General features: G+C 40.7%; 1 protein-coding gene across 1 annotated transcript in view; it reads right to left on the bottom strand.

Moving 5' to 3' along the window:
• Positions 1-9,905, bottom strand: part of SASH1 (SAM and SH3 domain containing 1) — a 223,053-nt gene extending 213,148 nt beyond the window's left edge. Inside the window, exon 1 of the mRNA XM_064158278.1 lies at positions 9,827-9,905. Coding sequence (XP_064014348.1) covers positions 9,827-9,871 — 45 coding nt within the window. The 5' untranslated portion in view covers positions 9,872-9,905. The remainder of the gene's footprint in view (positions 1-9,826) is intronic.
• Positions 9,906-16,738: the final 6,833 nt, after the last annotated feature.

The raw sequence follows: 16,738 nt of genomic DNA, 5'->3' as shown, positions 1-16,738 counted from the left end.
CAAGGCAAGGTTGGACGTGGCACTTGGTGCCATGGTCTAGCCTTGAGCTCTGTGGTGAAGGGTTGGACTTGATGATCTGTGAGGTCTCTTCCAACCTTGATGATACTGTGATTTTAAAGGCTGAAGTCTCTACCATGACCAGTCAGAAAAAAGCCTATGTTCAGACAGCAATAAGGGTTTGCCTGTGCAAGAGCAATCCATTAACACAAACCTTGCCTTATTTTGGGGTGCTGCAAGCAGATCTGACTCCCCCTCTTTACTGAGTACTTTTCTTGCAGTGGTTCCTGGAAGGGCTCTTTGAGGACCACACTGCTGGATTCTCTGTTTCCCAAGGGAAGCCTAAGTCTTGGCTTTGCTTCAGTCCTTTGCTTTGGCAAATATTTTAGGTAAGCATGCCATCACATCTTCTCTGTAAAGATATCAGCCATGCCTAAGGGTGGCCAGATGTGACATGTTAAATGGGCTGAGGAGTTATAAAGGGCTGGGCAAGACTTACGGCAAGTTGTAACTTCACCCATTAAGCCAACAGTCAGGAGCAACCAGTACATGTGGTAGCAAAGTGCTTCTCTCACCCTTGGCTTTGACTTCCTAACAGAACAGTTTGGAGAGATACTAAATGAAGTCCAAAGGCAGGGCATGTCTCAGAAAGCAGAGATACTATTTTGGCTTATAGGTGAGAAGCACATCTTGTCTTTTATTTGAGTCTCAAATGCAATCTGTCACTGTGGTTGGACCAAGTTTCACCTCTACGTGTCTGAAAAAGATACATAGAGACCTGGAAAGGATATAATGGCAATTCTTAGTGGGTTGGTTGGTTTGTTTGCTTGTTTTGTATGGCAAAAGCAAAGAGTACATGAAGGATGGGGTTCCCTTACTGAAGACAGCACAGAAATACAGCATCTGTGTGGGATCACAGCCTTGTTTTCTACAGGGGTTACCCTTGAGATGCTTTTAAAAGAAGCACATGCAAGTGGTAGCATGTCTTCTCACAGAGAAATGCCTGCTGCAGCTAGAAGAAATTAACTGACTTACCCCAGCACTTTCTTGCATGTCAATGTCTGACTTTTTAATCAGAATCACCCTGCACAATATGGAAATTAGGAACAGAATAATTTTCAGTAATTACCAGTAGCATACACATTTTCCAAACAGGGTGACACGATGCCATGAATTCTCTTGTCAAGAGGAAGAAAAGACAAAACATATCACACTTGAGAAGGCAAAGTGATAGATCTGTCATGAGGATAATCATCTACTGAAAAAAAAATCTACTATTATCAACTTCCTGAATTTCAGAGAAGGGATTCATTTTCTGCCTGAGCAGAAAATGAGTAACTGAGCCTTCAGTTATTTTCTCTCTGGAGATTCATTCATCACTAACTACTGAACTCAGGAAATAAAAAATGGGCAAAATCCCCTTTGGAAGTAATGGCTTAGAAGACTCTTAAATCAAGATGCAAAGGAGGGATTTTAAAGAGACTTTAGGAACTCTTGTAACAGTTGGAAGATTTTCCACAGGAGATCTGCACTGCAATGCAGTGGGGCAAGTTCATTATGAAACAGTAGAGAGCGGTTTGGGGGTAGTAGTGGTTTTGTGTTTTGGTTCTGTTTGTTTGTTTTTCTGAATAAAAATGAATAAAATGACTACAAAACGAAGGGAGATGCAGATACAATGAAATTAATGGCACTACAAAGAGGAATTCATGTTGCAGGAGTTACTCTAGGATGAGAGTTCAAGGACATTCTACGTCTCAAGTATCTTGCAGCAAAGCAGATCATGTGTATGCTTGAAACTTCGTGAAGCCCTCTGCCTGTGCACAGCTCCTACTCTGACAGAGCCTTGCTTAGGCCTGTTTTGCACTCTCAAGATAGAGTTCCAGTGTTGCTGAGCTTTCCTTGCTGCTGGCAACTCTGCTCTTTGGCAAAGCTAAGAAATGGGGCATTTCTTGGGAGGAAAAGAGGAAGCTGTGGGATTTGAACTTAATTCTTCTCTCCTCTTGTTCCCCCTACCGTGTCTTTCCAACAAAATGAGCTCTCGTATCATCAGCCTGTGGAAATATGGGAAAGCAGATGCCTTACAGACAGGATATGGAAGGAGCAGGACTTCCTTCTTTATAGTAGGATGGATAGAAGATCTATCCAAATTCCCTTGTACGTCCTCCCTTGCCCAATCTTTCCTGGCACATCAGTTAAAACCCATACAAACAATCATTGTTGGAGGTGCTTGCCTGATGCTAATTGACTCACTTTTGCAAGATTATTGCATAAGTGCATTCAGATCACTCATCTAAGTCATGGCAAAGGTCTCTGGGCAAGTCAATGACTCTAACTTCCATGGGAAGACTTGTGAGAAGTGTGCTTCAGCAATTCCAGGACACTAGGATTCACATCAAGGTACACATTTCTGGCACTAATTGGCTCCATACTTTCCACACCATCTCACTGGGATGCTGTCCAAACATAGCTTCTTGCTCTAACTTGCTGTACTAAAGCAAGCATATGGGATTTCAGAGATGACTCTCTTAGATTTTAGCCTGTTTACCTGGAGCCAAAATGCAGACACCACCTGTGAAGTCCCAGAGCTAAGCAATATTAGTATGCAAGCCTGCCTCTGTGGAAGAGTGGCTCAGTTTCGCTGGCTTGCACAGCTGGCAGCAAAGTCTATACACTTTGCAACTTACCTCTACAGTGCTTCCAAAGCTCTGAGGCTGCAGGAAGGGAAGGCTGCAAATTCAGTTACTGCACTGGGACTTGTTTTTATAAAGCAAACAGTCCATACAGATGTTGGCTCAGTTAAGCCAATACAATGACTTTCTTCTACAGATGAAGCTCACGAATTCCCTGGTTAGGAAGCAGAGAGATAGCTTGCAATAGCAAATTCTCATCTCAGTATAGTTCATGAACTAAGAGTAGGACTTCAGGAGAAGCAGAAGCTTCAACATCTGGTATTAATGGCATCAAATGATGTCACAGGTCAGCAAAACAATTTTATTCACTAGGTGACTCCTTGACACAGATTGCTGGCAACAGACAGCTGCCAACAAACCCTGCTATCCCTAGGCAGCACCCCAGAAGCAAATATTCATAGCTGTTTCCAGAATTTTGCTTAGTGGGTATTGAAACTGATTATTTGCTTAACGTAGCAGACAGCTAACAAGAACAAAGCATGAAATCAAATTCTGTCAATCCCTTAAATTTGTTAATGCAAACCATTGTTACTGCTCCAAGAACAGCTCTGACAGGCAAAATGTAGACTTAAGTTTACAGAGAACAATTTTCCCCATCTGCCATTTTCATTGTCAGTTGTTTTATACTGAATTCTCTCCATGCAGTTCCAAGTTTAACCTGGGCACAGCTGCACTGATCCAAGAAATTCAAAGTATTTTGGCCCTTCTAGTGAAGCAGAAATGGGTCAGGAGATGGTACCTATCACCATTTTTCTGGCAGAAACATGTTATAAGGTCTTTCCTCTATCTCTGATGTAGATGGAGTCTGCATTTATGGCTTTTCATACAAATATTTATGGTAATTCCATTTTAATCTCTGGCAAGCAAGATGAAATTCATACTGAGGCATATATTCTTAAGTAACTCTCCCTTCAGATGGGAATGAGCTGGCTCAGCACATGAATTATGGAGTCCTGACTGCATGGTGCCATATCACATGGTGCCCTTAGATTTATAAAGGAGACTTTTCATCAGTTGTAAGCATCATTGCTTGGGCTCTACAGTACAGACCTATATCTACCTGCAGCCCCACTTTATTCTTTTGCTGAACTAGCACATGGGATGTGCCCTACAGGTCATTCTCAGAGGTTCACAAGTGCCTATTCATTTTATGTGGGTCCCTTCTTCAAAACCCTTCTGGTCACTGCACAGTCATTAAACACAAATTATAAGCAGCCAACATAATCATGGCAACAGAGTATTTACTGTATATGAGGAGAGGAACAGAGGCTGTGGAGTGTAGTAAATTGCAGTTTGAGCTGGAGCTCTGTTCACACAAAGCAGAGGGAAGAAAACTACTTAAGTTAAAAACATCTCTCTGTCAGGTGACCACAAGGGCATCCAAATGAAAGGCTTGTTAAAGCAATGAGTTTCAGGGCTGCCAGCACAACTACCAGCACGGCTCAGAAGTTTCTTACCAGTCCTTTTGTTCTGTGGTAGCTGGAGCCGTGACATGGAAAAGAATTCAGTGGCACAGAAGTACTACAGATACATTTCAAAAAGCAAAATGGAACTAATAGAAACAATTATATGCTATCAAGGAATTAACCTGTCTTAATTTTAAGGCTTTTCTATGAGAAAGCTCTACCATAACAGGAAACAATGTTAGAAAGTGTGATCACTTCACTTCATAGTCACCTTTCAACGCACACTGAAGTCGGTTGAAATCCTTATTTACCAGCGAAGCTTCATGGCAGATATATTATCAAGTGCAAGAAACCTGCAATTCTTTTTTGCAGGTTGTGTGACAGGAAGAATATGCTTGGGGAATACCCCCTCCCTGAACATTTCATCCTCCTTGGAATGTGCTTTTATGAGATAAAGCATAACCAACATAATATGCCCATTGCCTAACCCACTAGAAAAGAACAGATACACCAAACAACTTGGTGAAAATATGAAATTCTGAACCTCAAATACCAATAGAAAGCCATAAAGTGGCACACATTTTAGAAGTCTAAAGATCACCTGTTTGGGGGGTTTTGTTTGGTTGGTTTTGTTTCAACTAGAAACTAATTTATTGACTAAGAGAGTGGACTGATCTTTCTTCAAAAGGGATTAAGAGCACCATTCACATTTTCATTTTGCTGAGCACCCAACCAGAATGCCTTTTTCTTCTCCCACTTGGATAGCTGTCATTGGACACAACTTCTTTATCTGTTCCCAAAGTCCCAAGTCAAGCTGTCAAAGTCTCCCCATTAGCTAAGCATGTACCAGTTTCCAAGAGGACAGCACGTTGTGTGTTAAATGAGGATATCTGGAATACATCTGTGGCCCTATACTTTGTCATTTGCTACTCAACAGATCTCCTGCTCAGAGGAATGGATTCTCTTACACAGTAGCAGATGTTATTGTTTGGGTTGTAAATAGTCATAAGCCATATGGTATAGCAGAAGAAAAAACCCTCACACTTTCTCACATGGACTAATGTTATTATTGCAAAGCATAAACACATCAATATATAGGTCTTTTCCCTGAGGAAGCATATAGCCTTCAACCTGATTCTGGGAAAATACAAAGATCTCTTCCAGATGAGCAGTGTACCTCTGAATACTGAGTTTGTATTTAGAATTTAGATGACTTGACAGAAAACAAAAGTAGGTGTGCAGCAGATACTGTTTCCAGTTCCACAGATGGGGTGAAAAAGAAACATAAACTGAGAGAGTGAAAATTAGGATGAAGCGATTAAAATGACATTCTGTAAGTAGCTACTACAGAAAACACTTCAATATTTTTTTCTATTTACTGCCTAACTACATAAAAAGCAGCAAAACTTGTGGCCTGCCATGCAAATTGATCAGCAGTTTTGTCATGAATGTGAATTTGAACTTTCCACTTGGTCAGTGATGGCTTAAGCACTTCAGATGCTGGTGGATTGTATACTGACAAGGACAGGACTCTCAAAAATGGTGAGACCTCTGCTTTGCAAGGGAAGCTGGCTACAATTAGTACTTCTAGCACTTGGAACAACGGGAAAATGCAGCCTTCTGCCTTGCTGTGCCCAAGGTTATCAATCAGGCTTTCCCTCCTCTACCCTGGAGACTGCAGAAGATCTACTGAATTCAGAAGGGCTACTTCCCTTTAAAACTAGAATTTCTGCAGTGTTCACATTTAAAACCTGCTTGAGCTTTTATTTATATCATTGCTAAAGTACTTGTTAGCTTATCTTTTTACTTTAAGCACTTTAGAATTAAAGGGAAGTGTGATCAATCTTTCCATTGTATGGTGAAGCTGACAGCACATGCAGTTAACTCACAGTTTTACAGAGCCAAGTTTCCGAACTATATCCCTAAACTCTCAGCAGAGTGACACTGCACATGCCAATAGCAAACACTGGCATATCCCGTTCACATAGTTAGACAGATTCCATGAACCCTTGGCCTGGCAGTTCTTCTGTTACACTCCTCTTTTCCCAGCCCATTTCAAACACAGCATTGACACCAACTGACACACCCTGGCAGTTCTGAATTTATATGAAGAAAGGTCCTTTCACTACAAGATTCTGTTGGTGAATAAATGCACCATAGATTAAATGATTCAGAAGATGGTAAGAACAGCAGAGTGTTCCTGAGCCTGCAAGAGGCTCAAAGCCTGGGCTTAGAACACTGACAGCCACAAAGCAAAGTCAAGAGACCTTCTACATTCATCAGACCTTACTGAGAGTCACAGTTCAAACTCGACCCACAGATATGGAAAGAAGTGGTAAATGACCATCTAGCAGGAACTGAGGAAAGAGCCAAACCAAATCTTTCCACAGGATTTAGTTGCCACGCATCAAAGAAGCTTTTTGCTCTAATGACCTCTCTCCCACTCTCCAGTTTTCAATATAAGATGACTATAGGATGAAACATTTTTCTGCCAGCGTTACACTTTCTCTCATGACATCATTAGCCACATTCTGGTCATCATGTATTTCCCTGCCAAAACTGGAACTGAAGTAAGCAAAACGCCTGTGATCAGGAGAATGGCTCCACTATTGTCTTCGCAGAATTAGCATGCCTCTGTTAGCTTTTTATCTTTGGCAAGGGATGTGACTCAGCCTAATCATCCAATACAGAGCAGCTTCCTGACTCACTCTCACCAAGCTGGCGAGATAATCCCGTTCTCAAGACACATGGGGAACCAGCTCGCCAGCTTTCAGCACTGTTCAGAGTGGTTTCAGAATCCCCCCCCAGATCTCAGTTTAGCACAGCAACATTAACACAGACCTCAGTAACCATGCAGACACATAGAGAACCAGTTCACCAGCTTTCAGCATTGAGATACTGTTCAGAGTGGCTTCAAAAATCTCCTCTAGATCTCAACTTAGTACAGCAGCATTAACACACACCTCATTAACAATGCAGACACTGGTGTATCTTTATGGCAATCAGCTGGCTTCTTCTACAGGAATGGGATGCATTTGCTCTTTTACTTTGAAATTGCAACCAGTATTTCCAGGCACCTCTCTTCTAAAGTCATCCCTGAAAGTTAGGGTGCTCATGGAATGATGTAAGAAATAATTTTTGCTCTTTGGACATTCTAAATTATAAGGCTCTGTTTGAGTGTAAAAAATCATGAACAAACTGAACTGCCCTACAAGCAGCTTTCTGTGATTGGAAAACATGAGGAAACATTTATGTTTGAGTGCAAGAAATGGGAAATCCCACAATCACAAATTTTCATTGCATCTCCTTCACAAAGTGTTTATAAAGCTCAGCTCTGAACACAGGGCTCCACTCTTGGCAGAGAGAGCTCATTTGAGAGGAGACTACAGTCAGGTGAAGAGGGAAGTGCTACTACTTGGGGAGAAAGGCAGCAAAAAAGCTCAGTCATAAAAAAAACCCAACAAACCAACCAAAAACCAACCAACCAAGGCTACTTTCTTAGCCCTGATATTTTTAAAACAGAAATATTTAAACCAGTTAACAAATTACAAAGAAGAAACATTTCCAAAAGTCATCAGCAGAGACAAGTTCACCTGAAATATTATGATGGTAATTTCCTAACATGGGAATCTGCTCAATATATATGTCCAGTCTACCACAGAGGTAATCTTCACCTGCAAGCCTTACACCTGGCTTGCAATCAGGGTGCAGGATCGTGGCCTAAATGCTCAACAGGACAACCATTTGCACCTGCAAACCTCCTCTCATGAATTAATGACATTTGCACAGATCATACAGACAAGGTATCAAAATGAAGGACTTCACAGCTTGGCATTTTCAGCAGCTGGACAGCCAAACAGATAATTCAGTTGCCTTCTTATAAAGAATGAAACACCAATAAGCCCTAGCCATCTTGAACAAGTTTTATAGTAATTACTCTCTATCAGCTGCAGTGCTGCTTATGGAGGGAAGATCTAGATGGCTGAAACAGCATCATCAAAGACTAAGCAAACCAACAGACTAGGAATCATTGGAACCCCATAAAGCAGAATAAAGATACTGATACTTAAAAAATCTGGAAACTGAAAGATGAGCAAAGGAGTACTTTAAAACATTATATTTAAAACCAATTCATTTTATGAGCAAGTGTAGTAAAATTGCACAGTAGCTTCCTCAAACTCACAGAAAGCTGCCTGTGGCAGTGCCTGAGATGATAAGCCAGACACACTGATTATATACCTCACCAGCTAGATCAAACTGCCTCTCTCCCTCAGAAAGAGTGCTCCTTAAGTTACTTTAGAAAACCTCTGGTTGATACTTTCTTTTCATCAGGCTAATATGAATGCCCTGATTACCGTCAGCAACAGAAGAAGGCACAATAAAATTTACTTGTCCTAACCTGCTGCTATGCATATGGTTACCTCCTGGTACTTACACAGAATTATTATGTCTGTCTCTTTTAATCTTATGGATAAAATTAAGATTTAAACACCACCCACCCTCCCCTCCCCGGGATGAAATCGATATTTCAATGACCACGGCATTGTTTTTCTTCCTATGGTAGAAAAGAGGAAAGAGAAATACAATATATTGGCTACTTAGAGATCATGCAGAATACAGAGAAAGCAATTTCCAGAAAGAGAACAATCATAACCAGTAATGTAAAAAAGTTGTCCCTCCTCTGAAATAAAATCAGGTTGTGATTTGATTTCTCCTTATATTTTGAAGTAAACAGCAATGTATTTAAGCATCTAGACAGCAATTGATGTGATTTTTCCTTATATTTTGAAGTAAACAGCAATGTATTTAAGTATCTAGATAGCAATTGATTTAATTTTTCCTTATTTTAAAGTAAACAGCAATGTATTTAAGTATCTAGATAGCAATTGATTTGATTTTTCCTCATTTTAAAGTAAACAGCAATGTATTTAAGTATCTAGATAGCAATTGATTTAATTTTTCCTTATTTTAAAGTAAACAGCAATGTATTTAAGTATCTAGATAGCAATTGATTTGATTTTTCCTCATTTTAAAGTAAACAGCAATGTATTTAAGTATCTAGATAGCAACTGATTTGATTTTTCCTCATTTTAAAGTAAACAGCAATGTATTTAAGTATCTAGATAGCAATTGATTTAATTTTTCCTCATTTTTAAGTAAACAGCAATGTATTTAAGTATCTAGATAGCAATTGATTTGATTTTTCCTCATTTTAAAGTAAACAGCAATGTATTTAAGTATCTAGATAGGAACTGATTTGATTTTTCCTTAAACAGCAATGTATTTAAGTATCCAGATAGCAACTGATTTGATTTTTTCTTATATTTTGAAGTAAACAGCAATGTATTTAAGTATCTAGATAGCAACAACACAAATTCTTTTCAAATTCCAGGTTACTACTACATTTAAAGCAGCTGCTTAGACAAAATGCATTTGTTTAATGAACTGACATGTCTCCCTCTCGAAACGAACATCCGATGAACTAACTGTGAATCACAGTTGCACCTTGACATTAAAAGAGAATTTATGTCCCACTTTCTCACGGGACATGACACTGAGCCTGCCTGTTAACTGTCTCACACTTTTTCTAATCGTTATGATTTCTTCTTAATATAAACCATACAACCCTGCAGTCAGCCTACCATAATCACTTCCATTTTAGCTCTCAGAAACTGCTGAACGAACTTTGGAATGAAAAGAACCCCTCCTTCCCCATTCACACGGTTTACTCACCATCACTTTATTCCAAAATTCAGTTTCACTTGAAAAATGATCCATAACAATAAAATGACCTCTTTTTTTTTGGCTTGGGTTTTTTTTTTTTTGGTGAGAAGTATCGCTTCGATCATCTAAATTACTGAGTGAAGAAAAGGAAACATTGTGCTGCACAGAGCTCTCTAAACATGCACTGTTGTTTTTTGCTGATGCAATGAGACTTCTAAGCAAACAAGTTTGCAAGCAAGCTGGGTAGTGGCATTCTCCTTATGATTCAAAAGTGAAGTATGCCTCAGCTAACTGAATGCTTGCACAACGTATAATAAAGGAGCTGAAGGATTCGTACACGTCTCTAACAATAATCTCTAAAACTTCAGCTCGTGTTCCCAGCTGTGACTCTGCCACACCTCAAAAATGACGTGCCAGAAACAAACTTTTACCGGGTGCTACGTGGAGCCAAGAGAAAGATAGCTTCCAGCCAAAGGCTTGCATTTAAAACTCTCTGACGGCTAAGTCCCTACGGTGTATGAAGTTACATTCTGTGTAGGGAACGTAACTGTGGACTCCTGCTCGCTGTACATAGATCACGAAATTCATGGGAAGCCACACATTTAAAACATCTAGTCTGCCACAATGCATTACTGGATTCATGCAGGAAAAGGCTGTCATAGGAAGAAGTTACAAACTTGTATTTAAACACACTTATAACTACCTTTTTAAATAGGTGTTTAAGTCCAGGCTGGCTGAGGCTGCGGGCAGCCTGCTCTAGGGTAGGGTGTCCCTGCCCATGGTAGGGGGGCTGGAACTGGCTGATCCTTGTGGTCCCTTCCAACCCTGACTGATTTTATAGCTGAACATCCCTTTCTCCTCCCTCCACCTCCCTAAAAAAAAATCCAAACAACCACCAACCCCAAACCTCCAAGTAAAGCACAAAAGATGAATTTGCAGTGCCTTTTTTTTTTTTTTTTTTTAGAAAAGGGCATAGCAAGATCCAAGGACATACTAAATGCTGCATCTTCTCTTCCACAGACAGGCACACCTGTTTGTGCCTGGAGAAGAGAGGATGAGAAGTTTACTACTAACTTTCTGCACAGGACTGAAAAGGGGGGTGGGAAATATGTAGCAATCTAATCACCACCTGCTAATTGTGAGACTCCAGTGCAGGATTTGTCATTTTTTAATCTGCCTATCTTTAAAGGTTTTGATCAGCTGCTGTCACACCTTGTGAAGGTTTCCCCCATGCATCTTGACCTTTCCTAATGAGTCAGGACCACTGCAGGTTCTGTGGCTTAGAAACTGCTCAATCTAGATGAATGTTCTTCACAGCTTCACGTTTTGGTATTTAAAAGCTTCCATATTCTGCCAAGCTGCTATCTTTAACAGCTGACACTTTTGCTGTTTCTGCAGGCTCGTCTTGTAACACTAGAAGTGGAGGGGCAAAGCCAAGTGAATGGAAGCAGGAAGGGTTCCTGCGGGAGCCGGAGCACCCCCTGCTGGGGCCAGGCTGCCTGCTTTGATGGGGGGCAGACAGCAGTTAGTGCTCTCAGCCAGGACGACCCCTCAGCAGCTGAGGGTAAAGCACACACCCAAGGGTGTTTGTTGTGTGAGAAAGTTGTAATGCTATTGCCTCATTAACTCATTAAAAACTCAGGAAAAACCTTTCACCTCCTTACAGCTTAGGAAATTCTACCTATATATATAAAAATCTAATAATATAATAACCATATAATGAAGAAATAGTTATGCTGCTCTAGTCTGAATCACTTACACTCTTTCAGATGGCATTTAATTCATTCAGTGGGACAAAACGAAAAGGAAAATAAAAAGGCTATGTTTATATTCAATAGAGGCACCCAGACCAGTAAAACATCCACACTGCACACTTTGACCTGGGATAGACTTGCACTATTCAGCACACCAATCAACATTTAAAATCTGATTTAAGATTTCCCAAGTTCTCAATTCACTTTCAACCAGTGTGGGATAAATTCAGATGCACTTTTAATTGGGACTTAGTTAATCACTTCAGTGTTCCACTTAAGCCAAATGAAATAAAACAGGATGTTGATTATCCTGCCCAGAAATAAATAACTACAAAGGATGTTGTTTAGCAATAAATCTATTATTAGTACTTTTCCAGCTCTTTGATTTGCAAAAGAAGTAGCAAACTGCTCCTTACTGGCATGTGTGTTTTTCCTGTTTTGTTCTACAAATCCTGCAACTTGGCAAATTAATCCATTTCTTCCGGGCATTTTGTGGAACACAGACATCTTTGTCCTGTTGCAAAAGATCCTTAATCCTTTGGGCTTTCCACTTACAACCAGGATGTCTCCAATACTTTGTTGTTTTGAACCATGTTCATTGAACTTGGCGGGTTGGAAATACATCCCATCATTGAGCTCCACTTGAAACTCTAAGGACTTGTGTTAGATCTGTTACTTTATGATAATAATGCTGCTTTATTTTACTTAATTTTATTTTGAGGGGTGTTGGAGTTCGCGTTGTGAAATTTAATTTACATGGAGAATTACCTCATCTTAGATCAGTTATTTCAAAAAGAGTTAGAAATACTGTGGTGAAAAACTGCAGTGAGTCATAGAATTGCTTAGGTTGGAAAAGACTCTAAAGATTGAGTCCAACCATTAAACTAGCAACACTACGTGATGGAGTTCTTGGTTTCAAACAAATATTTGAAGAGGAGGATGAAAAAGAAAAGCAAAGGGCGAGTGATGGCAGCTTGTGCAGTAATGGATCCTATAAGCATGAACTTGAGATAGAAATGACAAGGAAAACCACTGAGGCGAAGTAGCACACAGAAGAAACCATCTTTTAAAGTTTCTCTTTTTTTCTCCTTCCCCCCCTCCTTGATTCTTGTGCTACACAGCATAAAATCTTCCATAAGGATCATAATAAACATCTATCAAAGATCCCCCTCTGCTATGCTAACAGGAGGCCAAATAATTCAGGGATGAGTTGAAGTTCAATTACATTTTTCTGCAGTAAGCTAGAAAAAGGTGCAAAGTAAATCAACTTTATGTACTCTTCCTGAACTTCTTTTATATTGATCCTCTCATTCCCCAGAAACATGATTTGAACCTTTTGACTTGTCCATCACCTAGCTCCATCCTTTTGCTTGTGCCAGGCAGAACTCAGCCTCCAGCTTTACATATTAGTTTAATTACCTATGTAAATAGCTCTATTTCAAACCTGTGCACTTGTACTGATCTTTGATAAATGTTTTCCCATAGTACTTCACCACACTTCAGCTGCTTTGACCTGCAAGAAATATTGCTGAGTTTTGGTCCTATAGCAGGTGTAAGTATAGTCTGGTTTTAATGAGCTATTATCACAGTATCATCAGGGTTGGAAGAGACCTCACAGATCATCAAGTCCAACCCTTCACCACAGAGCTCAAGGCTAGACCATGGCACCAAGTGCCACGTCCAATCCTGCCTTGAACAGCTCCAGGCACGGCGACTCCACCACCTCCCCGGGCAGCCCATTCCAGTGTCCAATGACTCTCTCAGTGAAGAACTTTCTCCTCACCTCCAGCCTAAATTTCCCCTGGCGCAGCCTGAGGCTGTGTCCTCTCCTTCTGGTGCTGGCCACCTGAGAGAAGAGAGCAACCTCCTCCTGGCCACAACCTCCCCTATTGCTGAAGCAGATCTTGGTACCACAGACACGTACTAATGGGCCACCTCTTCTCTCTCAGCTGTGGAAGTGCAATAATTCAGCCCACTAAGGGGCCTTCTTTACCCACTGGTGTAAATGCAGGTTTTCGTCATCCTCTGGGTGATTACAACAGCCTGCTGTCATATTACTTTGCCAAATACAACACACACATGTTTCTCTCTCCCGCCATTTAAATCACATTGTTCTCCAGCATCTTCAGTCTTACAGAAAGATTTCACATCTGATTTAGTGGGTGAGGTCTGGCAGCATGAAATAAAGCTGCAGCTGGACTTGTGTTGACTGATGGAAGCCTTGCACTGGCACAGAAGTCCATCATCCTGATGGCTGGGATCTAAAATAAAACTATTCTAACTACTGACATAAGTGCATGCATTGCTTAATATGATACTTAATATTTTTGGACTTCATAAAAAAACAAATTATGTGCTCTCAAAAGGCAAGCAGTTAAACTGCAGCAGAGGACCATGCTCCCTGTGGCTCTTTGGAAAAAAACCTGATCACTGACAAACTATTTTAAACTGACTCATAAGTACTAATGAGACTGAGATTATCACTGTAGAAACTATTTTGTCTCCTATTCCTGTACCACTGTGGCTTCTGAACTTGCTTGCTCCAGTTGTGACCAAATATGGCTTTTAAACTAGCAGTGACTGGCACCACAATATTTCTCTATTCAGTCAAGCCCAATGCTGATTTAAAAAAATGGAAAACCACACATTATGCCATGTACCAACCCAACCATGCTCACATCCTGGGCAAGAGGACAAGGCAGCACCTAACACTGCCACGAAAAACAGCTGGGCCAAAGCTTTGCCATGTGTGTGTGACCTGCCAGCATCTTGCTTCCTATTTAGAATTGTAGAGTCATAGAACTGTTGAGGTTGGAAGAGACCTTTGAGATGATCAAGTCTAACTGCTTTCTTAGAGCTTGCAATTCCACCACTACTGCTAAGCCACTGCCACTACACCACATCCCTAAGCACTACATGTCTGTCATATATATACCTCCAGCGATTGCAACTGCCTCCTTAAGCAGCCTGTTCCAATGCCTGATACACCTTTCTGTGAAGAGAACTTTCCTACTAACCAATCCAAACCTCTGGTACAACCTGAGTCCATTTCCTCTTGTCCTGTCACTTGTTGCATGTGAGAAGAGGCTGACCTCTACCTTGCTCTAGCCTCCTCTGAGGCTATACCCAAGACCTTTCATGAACTTAATTGCTCCTCTTTGGACGTGCTCCAGCACCTCGACGTCCTTGTAGTAAAGGGGCACAAAACTGAACACACAACTTGAGGCGTGGCTTCACCAGTGCAAATCAGAGGGGGACCTGCTGCCCACACAATTCCTGATACAAGCCAGGATGCCACTGGCCTTTTTGGCCACCTGAGCACACTGCTGCCTCATAGTCAGATCACTACTTTCAAATGCCTATTTTATAACAGCTGATCATACCTGCTGAACAGGGCTTGATGAAGTAATTCCAGTATGAAGCAGCAGTACTTTAGTATTCTTTCCCTTAATAGCTTTCAACAACTTCCAAGTTAAGGAGCACTGTGTTCCAGGAGTCATCAGAATCCTGGCACACTTCCTCTCCCACTTTACGCATGTATCAGTACAAAGCCTTATCTGCAGCAATGCAGGGTGCGTCTCACTACGCGAGGTGGAGAGGAATGTGAGGCTCACTGAGGCACTCACTTCAGTCTGGTTTGTAAGAAATATCACTCCATAGAAGAAGAGATTACAGATTTGGAAATTCATTAAAGTGGCTGAAGCCTTCCAGTGTATGCTTTAAGGGACCTATAATGTAAATAAAGAATAGTGCACAGTGAGGACTGAAAGCACAACTGAAAGAGTCACAACCTTCAACAGTAATTTAATAATCCAGCCCTTATAAAATGACACTGAACACCAGATGACACTGAGAACTGACAATACCTCCCCAATCAGTGCTAAATAATGCATCTATAACAATTGTCTTTTACTTGACTATGTTAATGCAGTTGATACTAGATGCAAGTCAAAGATTATTGATGTCAATGAGTGTTCTTCATTAATGGCAATGGAATTTGGATCAGGCTCATCAAGTAAGAGAGGAGTTTGTGTCAGAGAGGTATAAGCAGCAATGGTGGTTCTAGACCTTGGATATTAAAAATCATTACTCTTACTATGGATCTGTCCTGGCAGGGCAGTATGACAGTGCAAGAACCTTGAAAATAGTTTGGACTGCTTGTAGCAAAGACAAGTGTTCAAACACAACCCTGCTAAAAATCTCTGCATGATCTCCTTTGCTGCTCAGAAATACCTTTTGTGTCACAAAATACCAAGAGACTTTTGATCATAAGATCCTACAGATCTGAACTCTAAGTAAACTCTCTAATATTGGACATGATATTATATTTGAGAATTATTGCATGAAATCATGACAGTTCTAACTACAAAGTCTGGGGGTAAGAATAACTCTTTTTTTCCTGTTTATTACAGAGCAGTACATGAAAATACAATAGAAAAAAACAGGTAATAGATAAAATAAAGAGGAAACAGAGCAGAAAGATCTCCAGCATCTCCAATAGTGAATCCAAATGCATACTACAGAGGAAATTAGTAAATCTGGACATAACTGTGCTAAGAAAACCTTAAATTTTACTGGTTGCTCTTGCTTGTTACAATTGTTTGTAAAGATTAGGGGGGAGGAAGGGGAATGGCTAGGAAAAACTTTATCACCCCTTTAAGAAAATGTCTTCAGTTTTTGTTTTCATTATTTTACAACATAGTAAAAGCACAGAGTCTTCACAGGGGCTGGGACACTAAGTGAGGACGGTGAAGTTCATGGCAGGTTTGGGAACTCAAAGAAACTCAGCATCTTGGCCCACCAGGAACCCATGCACATATCTTCAGCATCAACAAGTACCAAAACTTAACCATGTTTCCAGATAATTCTCTGGAGGATAAAAGAAGTGCTGCATTTAGCTTTCTAATTACAGGATCACAGAACATTAGGGGTTGGAAGGGGAGATCATTGAGTCCAACCCCCCTGCCAGAGCAGGACAACACAATCTAGCACAGATCATAGAGGAATGCATCCAGACAGGCCTGGAAAGTCTCCAGGAAAGGAGACTCCAAAACCTCCCTGAGGAGCCTGCTCCAGTGCAACTTACACTCATTGGTCCTTGTCCTATCCCAGGGAGCAAGTGAGCAGAGCCTGTCCTCTGCTCCTGATCAGCCCTCAGATGTTTATA

This window comes from Pogoniulus pusillus, chromosome 18 (assembly GCF_015220805.1).
Source record: "Pogoniulus pusillus isolate bPogPus1 chromosome 18, bPogPus1.pri, whole genome shotgun sequence".
Taxonomy (NCBI): Eukaryota; Metazoa; Chordata; class Aves; order Piciformes; family Lybiidae; genus Pogoniulus; species Pogoniulus pusillus.
The sequence above is the reverse complement of the archived record's forward strand: the minus strand, read 5'-3'. Positions and strand labels throughout refer to the sequence as shown.